At 37.8% G+C, this 27,740-nt stretch overlaps 1 protein-coding gene across 7 annotated transcripts in view; it reads right to left on the minus strand.

The window, feature by feature from the left end:
- Positions 1-2,297: 2,297 nt before the first annotated feature.
- The window catches only part of LOC127028957 (erbin-like), a 79,749-nt gene continuing 54,306 nt past the window's right edge, over positions 2,298-27,740 (minus strand). For 2 of the 7 annotated variants that reach the window (XM_050914634.1, XM_050914633.1), the window contains exons 17-23: positions 27,205-27,319; positions 25,309-25,489; positions 22,886-24,407; positions 10,444-10,653; positions 8,221-8,313; positions 7,554-7,628; positions 2,298-4,403 (exon numbers count right to left, since the gene is read on the minus strand). In XM_050914634.1, the coding sequence (XP_050770591.1) occupies positions 4,296-4,403; positions 7,554-7,628; positions 8,221-8,313; positions 10,444-10,653; positions 22,886-24,407; positions 25,309-25,489; positions 27,205-27,319 (2,304 nt within the window). In that variant the 3' untranslated portion in view covers positions 2,298-4,295. Of the gene's footprint in view, positions 4,404-7,553; positions 7,629-8,220; positions 8,314-10,443; positions 10,654-12,378; positions 12,511-13,350; positions 13,495-22,885; positions 24,408-25,308; positions 25,490-27,204; positions 27,323-27,740 lie in introns of all 7 variants that reach the window. The other 5 variants (XM_050914630.1, XM_050914632.1, XM_050914631.1 and 2 more) reach the window with 5 other exon arrangements.

The raw sequence follows: 27,740 nt of genomic DNA on the forward strand, positions 1-27,740 counted from the left end.
AAAAAAAAGGGGGAAAAAAAAAGAAATAAAACTCAAGGAAAAAAACCAGTGATGCACAATGCAATTGCTCACCACCCGCTGACCGAGCAGCAATCCACCCCTCCCGGCCAACTCCCCCCTGTTTATATACTGGGCATGATGTTCCATGGTATGGAATACCCCTTTGGCTAGTTCGGGTCAGCTGCCCCGGCTCTGCTCCCTCCCAGCTTCTTGCACACCTGCTTGCTGGCAGAGCATGGGAAACTGAAAAGTCCTTGGCTGAAGATAAGCGCTACTTAGCAACAACTAAAACATCGGAGTGTTATCAACATCATTCTCACACTAAATCCAAAACACAGCACTGTACCAGCTACTAAGAAGAAAATTAACTCTATCCCAGCCAAAACCAGGACAATCAGCTGAATGTTCGCAAGTCCATGGGGCCTGATGGGATTCATCCCAGAGTACTGAAGGAGCTAGCGGATGTTATAGCAGGACCCCTCTTGATCATCTACCAAAGGTCTTGGGAGTCTGGGGAGGTCCCTGCTGACTGGAAGCTAGCCAATGTTATTCCAATTTACAAGAAGGGCATGAGGGAAGACCCAGGAAACTACAGACCTGTTAGTCTAACCTCAGTACCTGGAAAAATTATGGAGAAGATCATACTGGGTACTATCGAAAGGTATTTAAAGAACAATGCAATCATCAGGCACAGTCAACATGGGTTCACAAAGGGAAAGTCCTGTTCAACTAATTTGATATCCTTCTATGATAAGGTCACCCGCCTAGCGGATGAAGGGAAGGCAGGGGATGTAGTTTTTCTGGATTTTAGGAAGGCTTTTGATACTGTCCCTCACAGCATCCTTCTGGACAAGTTGTCCAACTATGGGATGAGCAGGTTCACGGTGCGCTGGGTGAAGAACTGGCTGAAGGGCAGGGCTCAAAGGGTTGTAGTGAATGGGGCTACACCCGGCTGGAGACCGGTCACCAGCGGTGTTCAATTCAGGGCTCAATTCTAGGGCCAGTTCTGTTCAATATATTTATCAACGATCTGGATGCAGGAGTTGAATGCACCATTAGCAAGTTTGCTGATGATACCAAACTGGGAGGTGCTGTTGACTCTCTTGAGGGACAAGAGGCCTTGCAGAGGGATCTGGATAGATTGGAGCATTGGGCAATGATTAATGGGATGAAATTTAACAAGACCAAATGCCGGATTCTGCACCTGGGACAGAGTAACATCAAGCACAAGTATAGATTGGGAGAGGAGTGGCTGGAGAGCAGCCCTGCAGAAAGGGATCTGGGGGTGCTGGTTGACAGCAGGCTCAATAGGAGTCAGCAGTGTGCCCTGGCAGCCAGGAGGGCAAACTGCATCCTGGGGTGCATCAAACACAGCATAACCAGCCGGTCAAAAGAGGTGATTATCCCGCTGTATTCAGCATTGGTGCGGCCTCACCTGGAGTACTGTGTGCAGTTCTGGGCCCCACAATTTAAGAAGGGTGTGAAGGTCCTTGAATGCATCCAGAGGAGAGCAACAGGGCTGGAAGGCATGTCCTGTGAGGAGCGACTAAGGACACTGGGGTTGTCTAGTTTGGAGAAAAGGAGGCTGAGGGGCGACCTCATTGCTCTCTACAGCTTCCTGAGGAGGGGAAGTGGAGAGGGAGGTGCTGAGCTCTTCTCCCTGGTATCCAGTGACAGGACGCATGGGAATGGTTCAAAGCTGCGCCAGGGGAGGTTTAGATTGGACATTAGGAAGCATTTCTTTACCAAGAGGGTGGTCAAACACTGGAACAGGCTTCCTAGAGAGGTGGTCAATGCCCCATGCCTGTCAGTGTTTAAGAGGCATGCTTTAATTTTTGGTCAGCCCTGAAGTGGTCAGGAAGTTGGACTAGATGATCATTGTAGGTCCCTTCCAACTATTCTATTCTATTTCCACAAGAAGTACTAAACTTCTTGCTATAAAGCTCTACTCCTACAGTTCTACCAGAGCCAAACAGTTTTTGGTAGAATTTTCCTGTGATACGTAAATCTGAAAATTAAGTTTAAAACTTCTTTTATCATTAAAGCAAAATACAATACAGTATAATTCCTCAGTGATATATTTAAATGTACTGCAAAATGTATACAAAGTCAGTCCAAGATCAGTAAAGAATCAGTTCTGCTTTTTGGACTTTTCCCCTTCCCAAAGATACAGGTTATATAGAAGACCAAGTTAATTTAGGACTTGTCTGTATGCATTCCCTTTAAAAGGCAGTATGAACATTTTGCATTTTCAATTAAAAAATAGAAACTAAACAACAACAAAACACATCTTAGAAGGGGAACACTGAAGCCTGCCATCATATAGCTATGTTTCTCATTCTTTTCTTTGAATATTAACAGCACACAGAAAATAAGTGAATTTTATCAAAATACAGCACGTTTCTGCTAATATATCAAAAAAATCATTTCCTATGTAAATATTACCAAAAATCAACTAAAAAGAATTAAAATATACAAAGAGTTGCTAAAGGGTTTCAATTAAAATTATTAGAACTATACACAATACAATAAGCAATAGTTAACATCTTCGAAAGAAGTGCAATAATATTGGAGTTCACTTATTTAAGTACTGCCTGTTTATTACCACTAGCTATGTATAATTCCTCTCTCTTCCAGCTCGTTGTCCCAAAACTACAGGAGGCTGGTGTTTTTGCTAGCTTTATTAAAAGCATTTACTTTTGTACACATGGGTTAAAAAAAGCAACTTATACCTGTTTCAAACTACCAACTTATATGTAATTAAAAATGAACTGCAATAACTGAATATTGCTCCAATAACAGGCTAATCATTAGCCCTGATTATAAAACAGTTATTGGTCTTCTATGGCACTTTTCCCTGGTCCATAACAACTGCGTATTAATTATCACTGCAGATTATGCAGTCTCTATTCAATTACAAAGGAGAAAGAGAAAAATAAAGTTAATGTTTCTGGTAAACAAAATTAATAAAAGCATAATTGAATATTTTATACAGTAATAAGGAACAAAGGCAGCCTGTGGTAAATCACTATTACATTAATACAGTTAGAAACCCTTTAATGACTCTGAAGCGTCTAGTTCACATTCAATGTTACCTGTAGGAACAGCCCTTTAAGAAACATCATTACGAACTGGTGGGTTGTAAGTACACCCTCCCTTTGCTCTCCGTCTCACCATAGCAATTCTCCATCACTGTTCAAAGTTTCACAAACTTGCTTTGGTTACCTAGCTCCATATGTATGGTTTCCTTTTTGATTAACAAGGCAATGCAAAGGCCAAACAAAATTGAGATGACTTTCATAACCTTTCCTGCATCATTTACTTTGTGTTTAAATATATATTACAGGCAACAACCTTAAAAACTGGCCATTTCAGTTTCATTTTTAAAATCTATAAGGTTAAAATGGAGTACTTCTTATAAAGATAAGTATCACCATTTGCACAAAATTGGGGATTTCCATGGCAGAGAAAAACCTCTGGGCACATTTCCACAGTACAGTTGAAAAAATTCTGTATGCAAGAAAACCCAACTAAATATGAATCACATGTGGCAAATGAATATTCAATGACTACATTAAGAACAAATCCTGTAGAATATCACAAATTTGTAGTTAGTCTTCCTAAAAAAACCACCGTAAGCTTTTATTGCATTTTCTATTGGTAGACATACATTCCAGAACTAAACACTTTTTCTTCTTTCCTGATTCCAGATTTAGATAGCAGATAGTTTTTTCACCTGACCTTTATTCTGTCCAACCAGTACCACCTTCCATCTACCCATCCATCTATACAATGTGCACATAGCAAAGCCAACGTTTCATATCTTCTATCCATATCTACAGAAGTGGTTTCAGCATAACACATTAATATCTGGTGAATAAAAATAAAGGCAATAAACAGCTACAGGACAGACAGTCCTGCCATCTGTCCATTGGCTACAACCAAGGCTTCGCAAAGCCTTGCACAAAGTTTAGTAATGTGTATGAATTATCCAAAAATAAATCTACCATCTGTACAAAAAACCAACACAGGTTTGTTCTTGGAGGAGTGATCCTTAGATTGCTATAATGCTTAAAACCAAGTTTATTCACCATATGAATTTCCAAAATGATTTCTTGAACGTTCTATACAGTGTTTTTTCCCCCTTTAACCACAAGTTCAGGATTTAATTTCCTGTACGAATTTTGATCATAATTCTTTTCAAGTTCCTTTCGTGTATAAAAATAGGCAAAATATTCAGTTTCCCATAAGTCTTTCAATGAATCCTGGTGGCTTTTCCCCTCAATCCACAGTATTTATGAAGAAACTTCTCGTACAATGATGAGTTCCACTGCATTCTGAAAAGTCTTTAGCAAAGATACTGCTTGTCCATGATCAATACTGATGAAGCTGTATCCATTAGCCTAAAAAGAAAATTTTAAAATTGAAAATGACAGTCTCATATTTCACGTTAGTTTAAGCTTGAACTAAGTTTAAAATAATCAAATTTTATATGAATGCAGACAATAAAACACTGCAGATTTGCAGATTACATTGTTGACGTGAGTTGAACATGTACCTATATACTACAAGAAATTAAACTATTGTGTTAGCCTTGGAAGAATTTTGCCCTGAAGTTATTGAATATATTTGCAAATAACCAAAAGAGAAAGCTGAACTTTAAGCCATTAACATCAGACATTGAATTCATCAGCCTTAATACAGCCACGCCAAAAAAAGAAAATGCAGTACAAATGATACATCCCAGTTTAAATACTAGAAATAGCATTTGTGATAAATTAAAACTATTGAAGCCTTTAACAAAAAAAACATTCATGGCATTGGGAGCCATTTTAGTAGGACTTTACTCCCCTTTCTGGCACTCTAATTTCTTCCCATGCTTTGGGTGTTCTCCTCTATGTTCCTCTGTATCCTCAAAAATCCAGTACCTTTAATTCCTTATGAAGTATGTATCTAGGGGAACTCTCACCTTTCATGTGAGGGGCTGATTTCACAAGGACAGCATGTTATCATTCAGCAATTAAATCCAGACAATTTAAACAGGCAATCTGGTAGGAACTGATCCAACTTACCACAAGGCCTGCTACTATTGCTTGGGAGTTGAGACAGTAGTAATAGGAAGTAGAAAAGAGCTTAGAATACTTGTTACTAACACTTAAACCATTATATTGTGACACACTAATTCCACATCCCCATCAGTTTACGCCTTTGTGGAACACAGTTCAGACTGGATGTAATGAAAATTCCCATCCCCCTGCCATGTCTAGCAGTGGACCAGGTTGCTCTGAGAGGTTATGCAGTCTTTGTCCTTGGAAGTTTTCTAAGACCTTCCTGGATAAATCCCTGAGTAACCTGTTCCGACCTACTAGCTGACCCTGCTTTGAGCAGGAGGTTGGGCATGAGACCTCCTGAGGTCACCCCCAGCTTGAATTTTCCTATGACTCTAAGCAACAATGTCATTCTTGGGACAGGTTTGGCTTGGCAAACACAAGCAAGCTTAAGTGGCCTACAAAAGACAGGGAAAACATGGCTACGGTTCAACTTCTCAGGGTGTATTACTGCAAATTCACATTCCGTCTGGGTGGTAAAATCTTGCGGAATGACAGATTTGTTTTACATATGGACTGTTCAGAGAGCAAAAGTGGCAATAACCCTTCCAAATCATCATCTGTACAGAATGTCCTAGTCCTAACCTAATATGCAACAATATCTTAAGACTTACATGCAATTATCTAGTCACTAGTCATGTAGAATATTTTTATTAGACATATGTATTAGCCATGCATTATAATATGCGTGTCTAATCCATGTTTTACAGAGAATGATGCAAAATCAAGCATAGCAAAGTCATTTTGGGAGAGATGATATTCAGTCAAAAACTGCAGATGTCTAAGTGGCAACAAGACAGTAGGACTGTCATTACATTGTCACTGGGATTATCACGAGTATAAAGAACATGCTGTTACACCAAAAAAAATATTGTTAGTTATGAGAAATGAAACAGCCTGTAATTGTCTAAGCATGCAAATGCAACTTCTTCAGCTCTTTTTCAAACTATGAATTTCTCATTAAACAAAAAGCAAAACCCAAGCAGAGCGCCAGCATGACAAAAGGAAACTTCATTATAAATGTCACACGGACAAATGAAATTCCATAAATACAGGAATAAACCATTAAAACTAAAGTCACCCTTTCACATACATTCCACTCTATAACTATGTAACAAATATGCTGCCAGTATTTTCAAAGGTTTAACATGCTTCTTGTTCCTGTATGGAGTGTTGGAGGGTTCCCCTCCTTCCTTAAAGTTGTCTACATCAGTAAGAGAACTAGGACTTAAAGCCAGCTTTCTCTTGCCCCAATGACAAAGAACAAGTACAGAACTATTTGCCACGCTCAAAAACAAGCTATCCTTTAGTTGGAACAACTTGATCTTAGTTTTGGTTTTTGTTTTGTTTTGTTTTTTTTTTTTCTGTGTGCTTTGTTGGCTTTTTCTTTCATTGGAAGAATTATGCTGTGTGTTCAAGTTTGGCTTTGTTTTAGAAAGTTCACACGAGGCTGTGATTTAATTGAGATAATAGTGGGTTTTTTTCATTTTTTTGTGGATGGTTTGTTTTTTGTTTTTTTGTTTTGTTGGGGTTTTTTTTTTGAGAAAACAGAAATGCAGCAGAGTTGACTCTATAAGTATTCTCAAACTAGTAATGTGGTGAATAATTAAGAATTTTTAACAAGCTCTGCAACTGTAAGGGTGGCTACAGCACTGTTCAAATGTCCTGTTAGCCTGTTTCCCTAAGAAAGTAAGGCTTATATAATCCCTTTGTCCATTTCCTTGACCCCTTCCCAAATAACTTATGAGCTCATCAGACAAATTTCAAACAAATCTGATACAATAGAGGTCTGAAAGGTACCGACTTCCTACAGAAAAGAACTGCACAGCTGCAGCCCAGAAGGCATGGCTCCTGAAGCAATCTACTTGGCTCGCCTGCAGCAGATGGGGCAGCCAGGAGGTACATGCTGTGACCAGACAGATATCAGCCAGCCAAGAGGTAGCTTCTGCCAGCGCTTGCACATGTCCAGCCTGTCAGATGGGGGAGAGGCAGCAAAGACTGGCAAGAACTGCAGGATGAAGAGGGATGCAAGAGTTGCAGCTGGGGAGAGGGGTTGTGAGGGGCAACTGCTGGTGTTCAGACAACGCATTATTCAGAAAACTGCATGTGAATAACCACAAGTTAAATAACTGAATGACAGTAAAGCCTAACGAAAACGCTCACGTTCCATCTTGAATGCCAACATTAGGCCTGTTATTTGTCTTTAAAAGTGTGAAAAATGTCCAGAATTTGAAAAATGATCCAACTGATTAATGCTTCAGCCTGTATCACCTATCCTAATGTTAGGTGGAAGAAAACTAAAAGCATCATCCCAGAATATAAGAATGCTTCTGGAAAAGATACAGGCAATCTATATAAAAATTAAATATTCTGCTCTTAGAAAAGGTGCAAACTAAAAATGAAGTGGTATATTACAAAGGCTAGTTAATTAGATGACTACAGTACCTGAATTATTTTATCTCCAGGCTGCAACAACTTAGACGCTGGTCCTTCTGGTTGCACTCTGGTTACAAATATACCCTTGAAAAACAGAGGTGGAAAATATTTTTAACAACTTATTTCATAAATATTGTGGTAGCATGAAACAGATGCAATTCAAAACATCTCAATTTTCCATCCTAAGTAGAAGAGAATGCGATATTATTCTACAGATCTACTGGCTTTTGTGACTGCCTTCCTTTTCTGATGTTAAATCCAGGAGAATTGCCTTTAAAAGAATACTGAAGGGCAAATTCTGATCTGCCTTTGTTTAATTTGGCAGATGTACATGTCAAGATGAATTATCAACCACCAGAAATAAGGCTGTAGGCTAAGTCATGTTCTCTTTTAAGAGGCTTCCTAATTATAAACTCCATAATTCACTATCTCAAATCTGTTGACTGATATCTAGAACAGTGCAAGAAACAGCCAGAATAATCCTGTGTTTTCATGTGACCACAGTGGTTGCCTACCACCTTGATTTTCCATAATAATTTGTCCTCAATTTTCTCCCATCAAGCCCTGGAATTCAGTGGCTTGGGTTTGGGGGATATACACATTTTTTAATTTGGTAAAAACTAGGAAAAAAAATTAATCAGAATGATTTTAAGATGCATTAGTATAAAATACTCACATCATCTTCAGGTCTGAATGGATTCCCTCTACCACCAACTCCTCCTGATATACTAAATCCAAGTTCTGGATCCTTGTCAATTCTCACTCGAATCTAAATAGTTACAACCAAAGTTAGAACTGGCTGAAAATTTGCATCCAAAGCTACTGTAATGAAATTATTATTAAGGAATTCAGCTGAACAAAAGCTTTAAAAAAAAAAAAAAAAAAACTAAAAAAACCAAACCATTTATCACAATTCAAAAGAGTATTATATCTCATAATATTAATTCAGAACAAGATTCCAATACAACAGCATCTTGTATCATTGTACATAAGTTTTACTCCAATATCGCTATGATTACAATCACAGTAGTCCATGTAGGTTTTAAATTCAGAGATATTTAGATATTGTGTAAATGAATTTAATGCCCCCAGCAAATATACATGTTCACATGAAAGAATTTGTTCTTCCTATTTCTTTGCTACTTCTAGCTGAATTTTAAAAATCAAACCTAGTTCCTACTTTCACTTCAAGTTCTACATAGCCAACACTCTCTCCTTTTCTTGCCAGAAGAGTTGACTAGAAAACTTATTTTACACAAAAAGTGGACGTTCTCATTTTAGCACAGAATGAAAACATAGCGCTCAGTATTTTCTCAAAAAACAAAACAATATAGAGGAAACATCCTATGTCCAAGAACAGAAAGTAAGTTGCCCACAATGAAATAGCCATTAAATTGTATAAGAATTTCTTACCCACATCTGTCTATCATAAATAAAACTGATAATTATCAGGCATGCATCAGATGTTTACACTTTTTTTTTTATCCTGGTTTTTGTTTAGGGCTGCACACTTCTACATTTGCAGGTTTTTGAACCATTCTGGATAGCAATGAATAGATGCAAAGTACTCAAAGTTGTACTGCTACTTTGTATTTTTTTCAGTTACTACATCAATAATTAGTTGGTGATCAATAAATGTAGTCAAGAAATAAATTTATATCTCAGTATGTGTTGGGTTTGTGTAGCGGGGGAGGGGCTACAGGGGTGGCTCCTGTGAGAAGCTGCTAGAAGCTTCCCTGGCTCCAACTCGGACCCGCCTCTGGCCAAGGCCGAGCCAATCAGCAACAGTGGTAGTGCTTCTGTGATAGCATATTTAAGAAGGGGAAAAGACTGCTGAGGAAGGAGCTACAGTGGAGAGAGGAGTGGGATGTGAGAGAAACAACCATGCAGACACTGAGGTCAGTGAAGAAGGAGAGGGAGGAGGGGCGCCGGAGCAGAGATTCCCCTGCAGCCCGTGGTGAGAGGGCAGGCTGTCCCCCTGCAGCCCATGGAGGGTTAACGGTGGAGCAGAGATTCCCCTGCAGCCCGTGGAGGACCCCACGCCGGAGCAGGTGGCTGGGCCTGAAGAAGGCCGTGACTCTGTGGGAAAACCCATGCTGGAGCAGTTCGTGGAGGACTGCAGTGCGTGGAAAGGACTCGCGTTGGAGAAACGCATGGAGGGCTGACCCCCGTGAGAGGGACCCCACGCTGGAGCAGGGACAGAGTGTGAGGAGCTCTCCCCCTGAGGAGGAAAGAGCGGCAGAAACAACGTGTGATGAACTGACCGCAACCCCCATTCCCGTCCCCCTGCGCCGCTCGGGGGGAGGAGGTAGAGGAATCGGGAGCAAAGCTGAGCCCGGGAAGAAGGGAGGGGTGGGGGTAAGGTGTGTTTTTAAGATATGGTTCTATTTCTCATCATCCTACTCTGATTTGATTGGTAACAAATTAAATTGATTTCTTTTTCCCCAAGTCGAGTCTGTTTTTTTGCCTGTGACCATAAGTGGTGAGTGATCCCTCCCTGTCCTTGTCTCGACCCACGAACTTTTTTTGTTGTATTTTCTCCTCCCCATCCCGCCGGGGGGAGGGGGAGGAGTGAGCGAGCCGGCTTTGTTGCCGGCTGGGCCTAAACCACAACACAGTATAAAGATGCAAGCATAAGTTTCTGGTACATTCTGTTAAGAAACTACCGCATTTCTCTTTAAAAATGTTCACATTAAAAGGAAAAAGAGCTCAAAACTAGAAGGAATGTGTGATTTCAGTAGTAGAACTGCACTGAGATAACATTGTCTTCTGCTGGAGATAAATTCCTATATGATTTCTGTCACCATCTACAGAGAAACAGTAATAAACGAAAACAATATAACAATTCACTGCTACTGACAGACAGATGTCATATATTCAAATTAGATTTTATCCTTACCTCTTGCTTTGCCAATTTGTGGCTTTGTCTGGGGGAACACTGAGACTGGGTATAAGGAGGTTGGTAGGCAACTTTCAACATCAGATAATCAATTAATTGTTCTCTAGATGGATGTCTTGCTACTGATGATTGAGGAGGGAGATGATGGACTTGGCTGTAGTTTGCCTGAGGTCTTTGAGGCTGGCACATTTGTCCATTTGTCAAAGGTATCTGAATAAAACATGAATACTCAATGTCATGCATTTTATAAGCAGCAATCCTCAATTCCTCCTTTATTATTTCAATATTTCTCGTGCTTGACTGCTTTTAATTCTAGGAACATTACTAAAACTACTCTTCTGGATCATGTACAATTGCACTCAATTTTCATTATATTCATCAGCTCTGACCTGAGAAAAAAAAAATCTGAAAAACAAAAACTTACTTTGAGTGCTAATCTACTAGAACAGACTAGACAAGGTCTTTGCTTTTAGCACTTGCTTCACTGAGTTATCTCAATCATTATTTTCTGGCAGTGCAACTGACAGTATTGACACTTGGTTGATATCATTATAGTTTGCACTTTTATTGCATAAAATTCAGAGATTTTTGTAAGAATTCCCAGTAGATCATACACAAAATAAGAATCCCACACAGCTAGCAGACAGAAATTATATGCTCTGAGCATCTTTTGGTGACTACTTCACAAGAAAACCTGAGCAAATTCACATACAAGCTCAAGATTTTAATATGAAAACTGTAATGATATTTTCAATAAATGTTGTTTTGTTAAAACAGGTGTCACTGATTTGATAGGTATAATGATGACAAACAGCAGTAAGGTACACAACTGTAAAGACATACAGTGCATTCAAACCATTTCACTAAGAGCGATGCTGGAGATGACAACATTTCTTACTGAAGCCTCAGAGTTACTGTTCAGCTCTGCATTGAGATAGGCAGCCTTTTCCCTCCTCGCCCATATGCCTCGTGCTCTTACTCAGCCTAAGTAGTCACTCATCCATCTGTATGATTCCCACATTCAAAAAATGTCTTGAGTTACAGATTTTTCTGCCTACCACCATTATCCCACTAGTTATACAAAGATATTAAAATACTCTATTTCTCAATATTATAAATAATTGAAGTGTGCAAATTTCAACCTTTAACCATGCTATATGAATGGACACATCAGAACCTATTCTGTTAAGATGAGTTTTTTATGCCAAAATGATTCTGAGAAATGGTAATGTGTGTGCATAATTTTTTTTAGGTTATTTACAGATCAGATGTATTAAATTTACAGGATTTTCTACTGCCTTTTCTGAAAATCTAAAGCATGACAGGAAAACTATTTTTTGTTGCATTGCCAGAGGTAGAGTTTACATAGGCAACATGTATCAACAACTATGCAAATTCCCAATATCCAATGTCTGTAGAAATGCAACTGAAATTACTGAAGTTATAAAAAGGAAATAGACTGCTGCATCATAACAACTTACAAGCATCCGTTTAGTTTCATTGTAGTAAGTCCTGCCTGTACGGATGGTCCTTAGAGATGAATACAGAATGTCTCCTACAAATTCTAGTTTATCATCAGAATTTCATCACAACAGATTTCAAGTTTGTTCTTTAAAAGGTTTAATCAGCTTCAATTTGCTTTCCTGAAATCATCTGCCATATTCCAATTTCCACTTGTAATTATGTCTTTTGCTGCAAATTTCTTCTTTCAAAGCCCCTGCTGAAGAAAAATGAAAACTATCCCCCTTCATATAGTTAACTATTTTGTCTTCCAAAAAGAGGATGCTATTTCAGTTACACCACCTTCAATACCTGGGTGAAAGTCAAATCCTGTTTTACATTTTAAAGAAGCCCCAGTTCCAATTGCTGTCCCAGCATATGTTTCTACAAATAATAATAAATATATCCTATCCATGGTGTCATGTAGATAGTTACCTGCACAGCTATTTTCTTCATGCTGTCCGGAGGAATATCTTTGAGACTAGGCGTGGCAGATGAGTAATTCTGCTGTCCTGAAATGAATACCTCATCCTGGCATTGGTCTCCTGGAGTAGAAGCCTGGGGATGCTTTAAACAGAATGAAGCAGTAAAGAAGAATGTCTTCATATTATTCAAATTTAAAAATTCTCATAAGAAGCCCAGAATAAAATGTTTTAAGGGCTTTATCGTTCTTTATCTTCTTTGATTAGCTAGTACATTGTTTATGTAGAAAAATCTTACTAGCCAAGACACCACACCCATAAAATATTGCTAGATATTTACAAAAACTAGCAACTGCAGAGGTGTCTTTGATCACCAATACATTGATAAGAAAAGTCAACAAATGCTAAAGACTGCCTATTCAAGGATTCACATGGTTAAAAGAAGTCTTCTGTTGACTTTATCCTGCTCACTATGGATACCACAACATCACTCAAGATGCTCAGAGTTAAGGAGTCATTTCCTAACGTTTTCTTACAAACTAAAATATTAATTTTCTTGAATGCCTAAAGTATCTTACAGTACAGTTTACATCATCAGAATTTGTTTGGGGGAGGAAAAAGCATAATAAAATTTTGTTGAAACCTTTATCAACCTAGGTTAAATTCAGAATGGTAATCTCTTGTTCACATATGTACAACGAAACCAGACAGTTTTACATATGTTCAACCATCTATAAAAGCCAATTAGAAAACTCAACTTCATGACATTAAATTGAAAAGCCTTGCAATAAGGTTAAAGCATATGAAGTGAAGGCAAAATCTTTGATTTAATGCCTATAAAAAAAAAAAATCCAGCACAAATTATATTCTTTTTATTGAAAGCATTGTCCATATATAAAAGGATAACTCTATCAATTTAAGGACACCTCTCACAGTTTATTCTTTCCCCTTCTATATATTGCAATAGCCTCCTGTAGGTACTCACTCGAACAATGTGCACACCAGAACCTCTTCTGTCTGCAACACTCAAGGCAACACTACCCTGGCTGCCATGCAGATCCCTAGAGCTGCCATAGTGAAAGCTGCTAACTGCAGCATAATTGGAATTAAAGGACCTAGACAGCATGCTCTGAATAAAGAGGGAACAGATTTAACACAGGTTAGTGCAGCATGCATAAACCACAAGACATGTTATACATAGACTAATACAAACATATTCTATTGTCATGCAAGATAAAAAACATGCAAGAACAGTGCCACTGTGATGTATAAAACAACTCAGTGACCCCTATTTACCTTTATTTACTGTAAATCAGCATGCAATCAGCAGTTTACATGCAGAATTACATGTAAATAAAGTAATTCAAATGTTCATGTATCTGGAAAAACAACAAAGGTGCACAGCTTATCAAAATTTCTAGGTTTTCATTAAATTTGCAATATATAAAATATGTTGTAGGAAGAGAAGCTGGCAGTCAGGTACACACCTGTGGAAAATCATCTAATTACCAGTTATTATTTTGTCTCATTTTTCCCCCCTATTACTGGTACAGTACAAATAAAAATTTACACAGAGACAGAGATTTGACTGTTTGGGTTTTCTTGCTATTGCAATGCTGTCAACATCCACAGTGCATTCCGATAACACTTCATTCAAGAATGTGAATGAGCCTCATTTAAAGAAAAAGAGGCTGGTAAGAAACCTTGGAGTCCATCCCCCCTGTGCCACTGTAGGCAATCAAACAGGTAACATGAGCTCAAGGACAGAAGTGATAGTGGTTTGGTTTTGAGCTTCATTACCTTGCAAACCTGACCTCTGCAATATTGGCAAGGGTAATAGAAAGAACGCAGCAGACATTACCGTCTTGCCTCCATGGACTTTTGTAGTTATAAGAACAAAACAAAATAAAGGGACCGCACAAAAGAAGAAAAGGAAAATCCCCCATGTGCCACCTGAGAAATGAAACAAACCTATCTTAAAACAGTGACAAAGACCCATGAAAAAATATGATCACAGTAAAAGATATACCACAAAGCATCAAAACCCAGCAAATCCAAAGTTGTTTTGTTTTTTTTTAAAGTTTCTAATTTTTCCAAGTTAAAAAAAGTTCAAAATATATATCATTTGACTAAGATACTGCAACAACTCTTACATGAATAAATACATTTTGGTGTTTGTCTGTTGACTACACATACTAATCTGATTTTGAAAATAGCCACTAGTCCTCAGGCAGACATTTGCTCTTTCATACTAGCTTTATCTTGTGAAACTAAAACTAGTTTAATAATCAGTCATATGCCTCTGCATATTCATACTCCCCAGGATGCTCTGGTAGCACAATCATTTGAAACCCCCTTGGAAAATAGTATTTACTGACAATACTTGGCTTTTCTTGGCCAAGGCTCTTGGATAACCTCTCACTCAACAGCACATTGAGCTTTCTTCATGCTCCTCTTCTACACCTATCCTGTTCTCTAGTCAGTGTATTTTTCAAGCTTCCAGACAAGTCTCCAGAAGCTTTTCCCTTCTTGGGAGGGGAAAATTGTACTCGGCATTCAAGTCTCTCTTTACTAAACATTCTATCTGAGCTTACTTCTCCTCTAAGTTTCAGTCCAAACACCCAGATGAAACTGCTAAAGCCAGTTTTCCTTAGCTCCTTAGTGTCTCAAAGCATCTTCCTATGACTCTTCTCAAAATATTCTATATAATTAGCCAGGTGGCCTTTTCCCCGCTTGTACAAGCAACTACCTGAAGTCTCCTTACAGGAAGCTCCTCTCAGAGGCTCCTATATCTCTACATCTTCTGTAAATGGCAAAAAGACAAATAAAAATAGAAGGAATGCATGGTGAGACTAGAAAGTTATCTTCTGAAAGTGTCTCTAGCAGACCATCTTACTATAAAGATCTCTAGATCCATTAGATTCACTCTTCTCTTAGAAGGACCCAAAGAGATGGTCAATAGTGATAATCTAAGGTAGATCTGTAATAGGAGGTAGAACTTTCCTACAATTTGTAGAGGCACAAACTTGTCCATCGGGAATTAAGATTTCAGTTAACTCAGTTTAGTGAGCTTCAAGGTGATTACATAGCCTGAGAGTAGTTTTATTCAAGGGTTTATAAAATCTCCTTTCTTGGTAGAGACTTTTTCCAAAGTACAAAAACTGATTGTGCAATTGATGTAGGGAAGTCATGAGAAGTACTGCAAACACCATTTTTCTCCTCTACATTGGGCACTAAATTAGAAGGAACCCACAAGTACAAACTGTACAGAACAAATACTATTTTAAATTACATGGAGTTGTAAGAGAGCTTTAGTTTAACACAAGAAGATATTCCCAGTGTCAAATCTAGGAGGTATTCTTCCTCTACCTATTTTTAGCTGGGAAGAGAGAAACTGAGGCATTTGGAGAGTGAATGGTATCCCTCTTAATTTTGCTTCTCAACACAAGCATGATGAAGGTTGTACATTTCCTAGGAAGATTTCTGAAGATTGCTGCACCAGAGAAGACACTTCCAGAAATATGAATATGCAGATGCCACAAAAAAACCCTGATTTTAATTCCAATTGGTTAAAAATAAATTAAATATGGAATAAATGTACGGTCTAAACTTCAGATTAAATATGAATGTTAATTCCAACTACCAACTGCATTCTCTACCTGATTTGCTACAGTGTCTTAGGGCATAATGGCCTGCAAAATAATAATTCAAATATTTGAGGCTTGAGAAATCTCATTTCAGCTACTCTAAACTAATATACACTAACCAATATACATGCCATGTTCCATTATATTTTTGTGAAAGCTAAGTTTACTAGAAATCAGTTATTCAACCGTGAAGAACACATATTAAAAGCTACAATATATCAAGAAAAAAATGGCTATGTATAAAGTAAAAAAGTATTTGGCATATAATTCAGGATTTGTAGTCAAAATCAGCCTCTAAAGGAATCAGTTTAGATGCAGGCAGCTAGTAGCATAGTTTTGGGGTTTATTTACATTCTTTTTGAATGCTAAGAATCAGAACATATTCTCTATTTTGCAGCTTACAAGAGAATTAACAATTTCAGATTTCAAAAGGGTGTCTTTCAGGAATTGAAGTGCCTTAACACATTTACTTAGGTGCAAGACAATAGTGGAATTTACCTAGAAGAATTTCTATTGGATAATACTGTCGTAATTTTAAGACTGGCTGGAGTCTCTCATGGCAATCCATTAAATTTTGGTATAGAAAGGAACTAATAAAATTCAAATATCTGCAGTGAACAAGACTCTACATTCTACTTGTCCTAGAATAGCCTTAACTGGTAACTTAACTTCTAAGCTTAAGTATTAGCCTTTTAAAAAATGTATTTATTTTACAGTAGAATCAATTGCCAGCTAAAGGTGGACATAAATAATCCTTTGAGGCTATATTAAATGTCTAGAAATCCCTTCACTTTTCATTCCCACCTTGACTATCTAAAATTCTTTAGTTAAATTTGATTGGAAAAAGTTTGCTCAAAGTATTCTGGAACACTTGAAATGCTTAAAATTGATGCTTAAAGCCTTTCTGAATAAAAACACGCAAGCTAAAAAAGCTTTGTTTGAAATCTTATAGAATTCTATTAAGATACCAGTTTATCCCAAAGAAGAGGAACTTAAACATCATGAAACTATTCTCCTTCAGTCATGAGGGAGGGGAAAAAAAAAAAATTATTAGGTTTCTGATCCTGAGGAAAAAAAAAAAGTATCTTCAATAAGTGACAGCATTCCTATTGAAGAATTACATATGCAGAATTACATATAATTTAAATTCTACTGTCATAAAATGTTTGCAGGGTCAGAACTTTTGTTGTTTACATTCAAAATGCACAAGAATTTTATTCCTTTTGAGGTGTGATGTATTGATTTCTGAACTCCACAAAATATCATTATAACACATTGATGGTTCAGTAGTCCATTAAAAATGGAGAAACAAAATAAAACTGAAATAAAAATTTAAAACTGACAGCTACTGAATGGATAGCGTTCCTGTAATTTATCAGTGTCAAAATATTCTTCAGGCTATGATCTTACAAACACTTAAGCACTTAATTTTATGTGTGCACAGACCCACTGAAGTTACTTCCCTTGACATATTTAAACAAGCTTAAGGCCATACCAAATAAAATATTTTTCTAAATTAGGTATGTAGAAGAAAAAAAAAAAAACCTCAGGAAAAAAATTCAAACTTTGATTAAAACTACAATTCTATATCAATACTGAAACACTTAGACTTTTTTTTCTTTTAAATAAGGCACCATACACTGGCAACTTTGAGAATAAAACCACCTATTTTAATTTCTGAAATGGAAAGTAGGAATCTAACTTTATGACCTCTTCTCTGAAAGCTCTGCCATTCTAGATAAATAGTAGATAAAGTAGATAAAATTAGAGCACTTAATTCCAGATGAAATTAGAACTGAAAGCAAACACACACCTGATGAACTCCCAAGAGATCCACAACAACAAAAAAAGAAAATATACATATGTAAGGAAAGGATAGAATCAGGCCCAGCAACAGTTTCTGCCTACTCAGCACATAGAAATATAATAGATATTTGCAGATAACCATTGCAGATATTTATTATTGCAGTTTATGGATGAGAAATTCCTCTACCATACAATAAAATGTGTGTGACTAGTGTTTTACACAGACAGTATTAGTTTAAATTCCTAAATGAAAACTTTCAACAAGACTACTATAGAACACTACTGTGACATATCAGGTAGTAAAATTGGCAAGTCACACTCCAAAAGAAAATATGTTGAAAAATATTACTGTTCTTAAAAATTCACCTGTACACTAAATTTATAAGGTTGGGGGGTGGGGCAGAATTGATTGCATACTTTCCAACAGCTTACATATATAACCACTAGAGAGCAGCTTGACATTTAAAGAAGCCCTTTTCTCCATCCCACAATAAAATATGCTTTGTATCAGGTAAGCAAATAGTTTCTTCCTGAATATATGCAAAATTTCTATTTACAAATAGTCTCATGAACTGTTTTCACCTTCCTTCAACCAGATGGATAATTTTAGTTGATCGGAGTATGCCCCCTTACATCTTGTCAAAGGTTACAAATGCTGGTTACTTGGCTGGAATCCACTGTTAATAATTTTTGCTGGACTTAAAACTATCCTGTATCTCTCCTCATGCAAATTAAACTCTTGAAAGGTTTTTTTTCCACCTGTATCAGGTAAAAAGGGCTAATAAAAAACCCAAGAACTAGCTTCTCCAATTTTGGCCAATAAGCAGACACTGTTTATTTAAGTGGGTTCACACCCCCCCCCTTACTAAATTTTATAAAAACAAAACCAAACAAGTACTTCAGGAGTTTCACAAAAAAAAAGAACCAACCCCCCAAAACCCACTACACACTCTTTCCTAAGCAGCACAGCACAGAAATAATAAACATGATTAGATTCAATAACAGACTCTGAAGAGTCACAGCAAAGGTAATACTATTAACCTATACTGTTGTGTATAACCACATGCAAGAAGATATGAATTAAATATTCATCATAAGGCTTAACTTTGTATACCTGTTTTTGTCAGTGTTGTATCTTATGCTTTAAAAAAAAGAAACGCCATTTTAAATCCATGAAAGCTTTGTCAAAGCAATTTCCAATAAACGCTTGTTCCTTAAATAAGTTCTGTAGTTACTGAAATTTTTTTCAGACTTCAAAACATTTCAGAAGTCTGGTTTATAGATTAAGCCCCCCCAAAGCTAATTTTTAATTACAAACAGAAATATCTGAAACCATTATTTTAAAAGAACAAAGAAATATCCAGTCAATCCCTAGATTTTCCCCATTATCATATTTGCCAGCTACCATATAGGATGATATCTACATATTTCACAGTTCAGATTTATTTTTTAAAAGTCAGTCATATCCCAGAGAATATAAAGTAGACGATTATATACACATTCACTTTTAAACCCATAAATAAATCTCAGATTGCTAAGTAAAAGCTACTTTAAAACTCTTCAAGGCCAGAACAAAAGAAATACACACATACAAAACAGACTTCTAAAGATCTGTTAAATTAGATGCACAGCTAAGAACTCAATAACAGCTATTCCACATCATTCCAGTAGGAAACAAAAATTAAAGTTTACATATAAAGCGTGACAGAAAGTATGGACAGATATAAAAGGAATCAAGTCAAGCAATCTCACTTCGGTCAAGGTGACTACACTGCTACAGTACCTGAACAAATCTCACTGGTGTATTAAACATCGTTCCTAACATGTCAAATGTAGATGATATAGGAAGGAGCTATAAACAAATTGCATTAGCAGTACGCTGAGGTTTTGTTTCCCTCTCCATTCAAGTATTGCTGGGATTTTTACTTCTCTATTGTTTCATGTAAGATTTGATATGTGCATCCAGGAGAACAGATCAAAGAATGCACTATTAGGGTTAGAACATGGTGAGGTTTGTGATTGCCTTGTGGGACAAAGGGTCCCCACACTACAGCACAGTACTGTGAAAGTCTTAAAATATTTTATGTTGTACCTGACTCAAAATGGATCAGAAGAACAGGTGTGGCTGTTGCACAGGCCTCTAAAAACAAACAAAATCCATCCCTTTCTATCAACAGAAGTTATGCAACTTCAAACAAACAAAACCAAACCCATCCCTCCAAATACTTGGATTTCCAAAGAAAATTCATAGTTAAAAGTAATTTTTTCAACCATCTCCAATTAAATTTCTTTAGCTATCAAGTGCAACAAGAAAAGCTTCTATAGGTACATCGGTGATAAAAGGAAGACTAGGGAAAATGTGGGCCCTCTCTGGAAGGAAACGGGAGACCTGGTTACCCGGGACATGGAGAAGGCTGAGGTACTCAATGACTTTTTTGCCTCAGTCTTCACCGGCAAGTGCTCCAGCCACACCACCCAAGTCACAGAAGGCAAAGGCAGGGACTGGGACAATGAAGAACTGCCCGCTGTAGGAGAAGACCAGGTTCGAGACCACCTAAGGAACCTGAAGGTGCACAAGTCCATGGGACCTGATGAGATGCATCCGAGGGTCCTGAGGGAACTGGCAGATGAAGTGGCCAAGCCACTATCCATCATATTTGAGAAGTCGTGGCAGTCCAGGGAACTTCCCACTGACTGGAAAAGGGGAAACATAACCTCCATTTTTAAAAAGGGGAAAAAGGAAGACCCGGGGAAGTACAGGCCAGTCAGTCTCACCTCTGTGCCCAGCAAGATCATGGAGCGGATCCTCCTGGAAACTATGCTAGGACACATGGAAAATAAGGAGGTGATTGGCGACAGCCAACATGGCTTCACTAAGGGCAAATTGCGCCTGACAAATTTGGTGGCCTTTTACGACGGAGTTACAGAGTTGGTGGACAAGGGAAGAGCGACTGACGTCATCTACCTGGACTTGTGCAAAGCATTTGACACTGTCCCGCACGACATCCTTGTCTCTAAATTGGAGAGACATGGATTTGATGGGTGGACCACTCGGTGGATAAGGAATCGGCCGGATGGTCGCACTCAAAGAGTTGCGGTCAACGGTTCAATGTCCAAGTGGAGACCAGTGACAAGTGGCGTTCCTCAGGGGTCGGTATTGGGACCGGCGCTGTTTAACATCTTTGTCGGTGACATGGACAGTGGGATTGAGTGCACACTCAGCAAGTTTGCCGACAACACCAAGCTGTGTGGTGCGGTCGACACGCTGGAGAGAAGGGATGCCATCCAGAGGAACCCTGACAGACTTAAGAGGTGGGCCCGTGCGAAACTCATGAAGTTCAACAAGGCCAAGCGCAAGGTCCTGCACATGGGTCGGGGCAATCCCAAGCACAAATACAGGCTGGGGGATGAGTGGATTGAGAGCAGCCCTGAGGAGAAGGACTTGGGGGTGTTGGTTGACGAGAAGCTCAACGTGACCCGGCAATGTGCGCTCGCAGCCCAGAAAGCCAACCTTATCCTGGGCTGCATCAAAAGAAGCGTGGCCAGCAGGTTGAGGGAGGTGATTCTCCCCCTCTACTCCGCTCTGGTGAGACCCCACCTGGAGTCCTGCGTTCAGCTCTGGGGCCCCCAACATAAGAAGGACATGGACTTGTTGGAGCGAGTCCAGAGGAGGGCCACGAAGATGATCAGGGGGCTGGAACACCTCCCCTATGAGGACAGGCTGAGAGAGAGTTGGGGTTGTTCAGCCTGGAGAAGAGAAGGCTCCAGGGAGACCTTATAGCAGCCTTCCAGTACCTAAAGGGGGCCTACAAGAAAGCTGGAGAGGGACTTTTGACAAGGGCCTGTAGTGATAGGACAAGGGATAATGGCTTTAAACTGAAAGAGGGTAGGTTTAGATTAGATGTAAGGAAGAAGTTCTTCACTGTGAGGGTGGTGAGGCACTGGAACAGGTTGCCCAGAGAGGTGGTGGATGCCCCCTCCCTGGAAGTGTTCAAGGCCAGGTTGGATGGGGCTTTGAGCAACCTGGTCTAGTGGAAGGTGTCCCTGCCCCTGGCAGGGGGGTTGGAACTAGATGATCTTTAAGGTCCCTTCCAACCCAAACCATTCTATGATATCGAAGTATTTAGCATAATAATCACAAACCAAACTATGTTCTTTCAAAAGAAAAAGAAAATCCATCTAGCCGGCATAATCAAAATGTATTTTGGCTGCTTTACTTCCCCTCCAAGGAAACAGGATCAGGTAATGACATTCTGCCCAATATTTAGTGATGATATTTTAAATTGGTTTAGCTGGACAGCATAGATTATGCTCTTCCAGTCTCAAATTCTTTGAAGATATATAATTGTTCAGCTCTACATATCAGCTCAAATTCTTGATAGCATTTACAGTACATAAAGAATCCTTTTCATCATCTCTAGTTATATCAAAACCTCCTGTGATTTCCTGAAATGAACAAGATTTTTAAGTGTTCTCATCTCACAGCAATAAATATTCATTCAACAATCTGTCAAATATTCAACTTCAAAAGACAACTGGCTTGGAGGCAAATATATGTTAATTATGGCTTTTGAATTCTTCAGCAACTGAAGCTGTAGACCTATAATTCCAAATAGATTTTACTGATTTTCTTTTCCTTGTTCTTAAAGTGAAGAAATAGGGAAAAAAGGCAAAACAGAAAGATCAAGAAGTGTAAGGGAATATTTTAGTATAATATGAATACAATGCTACAACAACAATAAAAATTACCTGGCCTAAAAGAGCTGGCTTTGCAGTTCAGCAGGTCAATATGACATTATTTAATGTATTCTAAAGTAATTGGACTAAGCTGGCAAGTATGATGTAAAAACAACAGGGACTTTTTTTTTCTTTGGGGGAAAAGTTCATTTACAGTCTACCATTTGACTGTTTCTCACATATTCAGCACAAATATATTTATCCTTTTTAAGGCAGTATCAGAAGTACATTTTCACTGGTAATTAAAAGCAGTTCAAAACACAGAATATTTAACTTATTCCATATCCAGATAACAGAAAGGTAGAAAAGTTTAAAAATTATTATTTTTACCTTTTCTAGCTTTTTAGCTTCAATATGTCGCAGCACCTGTTCCCTCCAGTCATGAGGGACTTTACTTTTTCCTGGAGGGTCTAATAAAGAGTGGTCAGAGTTAACCCTTGGGTTTGATCTCTTTGAAGGGCTAGTCCATGAGTAATTAAAGTCACTAACTGACATAGTTCTTTCTGGTATTTCATTCACCGATGGCCGAGCACTCTGTGGTCGGGGTACATTTGGACCATCAATGCTATATGTTCTGGCAGAAAGAGGTCTCTGTTGCCCAGACATTACTGGTGGAGCTCTTCCCACTGAATGCAAGTCTCTGTATGTTAAATAATCCCCTTCAGGAACCCAGGCCCGCCTTGAAGGTCCAGTATCCCCAACATTTATAGAAGTTGTAGAGGATACACTGCTCTGCCTTTGAAGAGTGTGTCTGGTTGCTCCCGGGAGCAGTCTATCATTTGGTGGAATAGCCCACACATCTATGTGTCTCCCAGCCATCTGTTGCTGAGTGTTATACACAGCGCTGGCTCGGACATTGTTATGATTGGATAAATTCATGTTGGCAGAATGCTTTACATAGCTGGGGATTTCTGTGCTGTCAGACCTAAGCAGATGTGAAGAAGGTAAGCTGCCTTGTTCTACTTGGGTGTTTTGTTTCTGGGGCCACAAGGTGTCTTTTGTTGTTGCACTGCTGCTGTACTGAATATTATACTGGGGAGTGCAGAACATCTGTGCACCACTTGTCACTGATCCTCTCACTACATTAGCACCTTCAGGATTGTGATTTGAGTCAAACTTGAACACAGTTTTTGTAGAAGATACTAAATCAGATGACAACGACGGCCCAGGAAAAACCTGCAAAGGCTGATCATAAAGAAGAGTAGTGGATTTACTTCGGACTATGTTTTTTCCATCTGCACTACCAGATGCTGATTTTACCACTGAGTTTGGCTGTTGAGATCCAGTCTCATTGACAATATTGTAGATTTTCAGACCAGTGTCCATACCGGTGATGCTGTGAGATTTCATCACAGGACCACTTCTCTGTGGGGACAAATCTTCAGTGCTCCTTGAAACAGACAGCTCAGCAGAAGAATCACCATCAACTGTAGTGCTTCTCATTAGTTTGTCTTTACTGGGAGACTGTATTGCTTCCTCAGGATGTCCATTTACTTTATTTATAGGATATTTATTTCCATTTTCCAAGTACTCACTTTCTTCTTTCATATTGTTATTCAAAAAGCCCTCTACTGAAACTATTTCCTGTGTTTGTAACCTTTCTACAGGAACTGGCACTGCCTCTTCACTAACCAGTTTATTGATATTCATGTTTATTTGGTCTGATTTGTGAGACTCCTCTGTAGGAGTGCTTAGATCAACACCTTTTCTTATCAGGCCTAATCTTTCTTCAATGCTTAATTCGTATTCAGACAAATTTGTAACCTTCTCTTGCACATTTATTTTTTCTTCTACTGTAATGCTCAATTCACCTCCGTTTTGCAAAAGATTATTCAAATTTTCATCTTCTCGCCTGGAAAAAAAGATGGCTCTTAAAAGAAATTCCAAAAGGAACCAACATATTCCTTTAAGAACTGTTTTAGAAAAATTAATCATTAACATGCAACACAGCCATACTGTACACACAATACAGGGCAAAGACCAATATACAACCAAATTTATGATTTGCTATCTTACCATTACAAAAATATGAGGGGGCTCATTTTGGCAATTCTTGTTTGTGTCATCAATTACATGATCATATTCTGATTTCAGAAGTTTAATTAAATTCAATAGGAATTATTAAAGACAGTTTAAAAGTATCAAAAAGTACAAAGCAACAATAACTCAATTTTTTTTATCAAATACTTGCAAGTTCCATGACAATTCTGGACAAAATGTCTTGTTTCTATTGGCAAATTAAAAAAAAAAAAAAAAAAAAAAAGGCACCTTTTAACTAGAACCACAAAAAGAGAAACAACCTGTAATTCCATTCTTTATAAGTTTCTAAATGCTTTTTATAATTAAGTTAGTAATCGAATTTATCTTCAACATTATGCAAATAAAAACACAGAGCTTTTAAAATGGTGTATTGAAAGTATTTTGCAGGGATAACAAATTATTAAGGATGAAATTATTATACCGTATTAATAGAACAGATGGGAACCATGTCTTATATACTAAAATTGGCCTCTGAATTTTATTGTCCTCCTAGTTTTTTGTTGGTTTTGGATTTGGTGGGGTTTTGTTTGTTTGTTTGTTTTTTTTAAGAGAACTATTCCATTATTTAACATTATTTTAAAACATTAAAATTTAAATTATTTTATGAATGATAAAGGAATCATTAATGAATTAAAGGAATGGACATGTAATATGAAAGATTAAGTAACATTTTTCTATTATATTTGCTCAGTGGTATACAGTATTTTACAAACCTGATCTTGGATAAAACAGCAGCATGTATTTCTTTGTCTGGAGAACAGAGAGAAATATCTTGGCTACTATCAGTATGTAAGGAAACAGAATCTGACATTCGAGGAGAGGAACAGTTGCTGTTATTTTGATTGTTATTGTGGGTAGCTTCATCTGATAAGGAATCAGCATCTTTTGAATCATCTGAAATAAAAATTTGCTATTAAACAGATGTCTGTAATGTGTGTATGTTACAGTGTTTAGAAATTGTATCTTGTTCTTCAGTAATACTTATTACTGGAAACTAACATATAAGCTAACACCTTTGCAAACTTTGCATAAACTTACAAAAGACTGTTGGCAATAGTTCCTATTTTTTAAATATTTGTCTCAATGTAAACAGCCCTCACCTGTTAATGAAATTTAATTTGTTGCTTTATTCCAAGTTTCCTTGGCATAAAGCTAGTGCACTACATTATGTAATATTTCCCAAAAATATCTATCAAATCATATTTCTGTTTTTGCAATGATTCCAAAGTTTTGAATTACATGAGTCTATTGGCCCTTATGAATATGAAGTACACTGATTCACATACAGGATTTTGAAAGTGTACACAGTTCCTGCTTTTGAACATTCTGTCATTGTTAAATAGCTATTTATTAGATCAGTCTGGAAAGACCTAGATCACTGATGAGCTCTATATAGTTTTATAAATGTAAAAAACAGGAAAGAAAAATGTTCTTCTGCAGAGTTGGAACCAACACATTCCCATGCTTTGCAGATCACTTAGGACAACATTTTCAGAGTCATTTACACCTGTGCACATTGATTCTTGCATAATGCATGCATACTTACATCCTACATCCATATAAAAATCATTTATCTGCAGAACTTCAAGCCAGCAATGATTTTGACATGGGCAAACATAAGTGTACAAACAAATACATTTAAATTTTTACTTCAAGACACAGTTACAGGTGCCAAAAGCATAAATTCTGTGAAACTAATTTCTATCTCCAGAGACAAGAAAGAAGTTTTGACTTAGTACTTTAGTCAGGCATAAAAACCCAAATACAGCATTGATAAACATCAGTCTTTTCACCTGCATGTAATCCTCAGCAGACTCTTCTTGCTACCTCCGTGTGGTTCTCCTTCATCCTCACTAAATCTTACCCTTTTACATGTAATGGCCAGAAAAGCCTTTTGTCCTGGAAAGTACTGGACTAGGATATCATATGAAGCAAAATACAATTTGCTCTTCAACTGTTAAATTTTGTTTTCTCTGAATCCTAGGTCATTCCTTACTCTTAAGGAAATGGTTACCCAGACTGAAATTATCTTTCAGAGAATATAAGACTTAGTTAACAAAAACAATGTTCTGAAGTTTCCTGTGAGAGGAAAGAAAAAATAATAAGAGTAAAGTGACTCTGGAGAAGGAGTTGCCACAAGAGAAGTTTATTCTTAAACCTTAGGAAAAGAGCACAGCTTCTCTGAGAAATTTAAACAAGTGATATTGCTGCCAAAAGCAGCAATAGTCCACAAAATCGGCGGTGGGGGGAATATGGAATATTTCCAAGGTAAATACCTCTTTCTGCAATCCTTTTCTTAAACATATCAAGAGCGTGTTCAAGCTAACAGTCCCCCAAAACACAAGCATCTCCTTTCCCCCTCTGCTTTCAAACTAATGAAAAGAATCAAGTAAATTAGGATGCGAACACAGCTTTCTCTACCACACACTCAAGTATAAGAATGCAGAATTTTTTTCTGCTTTCATTACTTAACTAGAGAATTGATCATCTATCTTAAAACACAAAAATCTACTTTTACATAATTCAATTGGAAAAAACTAGCCATTTTGAGTCATGAAATTATCAGAATCGCACACCACTTCTATTGGTTTTTTTTTATGGTATCTAACCTTTTTTGTTATTGCTAAGAGCTACCACTTTTGGTTGATTTATGGAGGTTTCTATCAGTGGTGGTCGCATTTCTGCCATTTTCATCTCTTCATCAGAGGAGAGTTCTTCTGATTCCTGCTAAAGGAAAACCAGCTTTATTATGCTGCGCATTTTAAAAAAGTGCTTAAAAGGTTAAGTATAATGCTATCTAAACTGTCACCCACTGAACAATAAAGGGGAAAAAAGATAAACAAGCAACATAACATAGGCATAACATAGCAACTGTGTAGTGCATTTGTAGTGCAAATCAACTGAATTTAGTAATATTTGCCACTGAATTATCTTTAATAAGCAACATAGGCAGACTTGCATTGTCACTGATGAACAGTCAAACCAGTACTAACTTCAACTGCAAGAACCTACTTGGAGCAAGCAGATGCAGCCTCTGTTCCGCCACTGAACCAGCGAACACTCCAGACTGACTAGCTGGGTATTGGTTTTGCAGAAAATAGCTCAAACTGAAACAGCTACGGAGTAGCATTACCAAGACAATCTT

The sequence above is a fragment of the Gymnogyps californianus genome, unplaced genomic scaffold (assembly GCF_018139145.2).
Source record: "Gymnogyps californianus isolate 813 unplaced genomic scaffold, ASM1813914v2 HiC_scaffold_51, whole genome shotgun sequence".
In the NCBI taxonomy this organism is placed as follows: domain Eukaryota; kingdom Metazoa; phylum Chordata; class Aves; order Accipitriformes; family Cathartidae; genus Gymnogyps; species Gymnogyps californianus.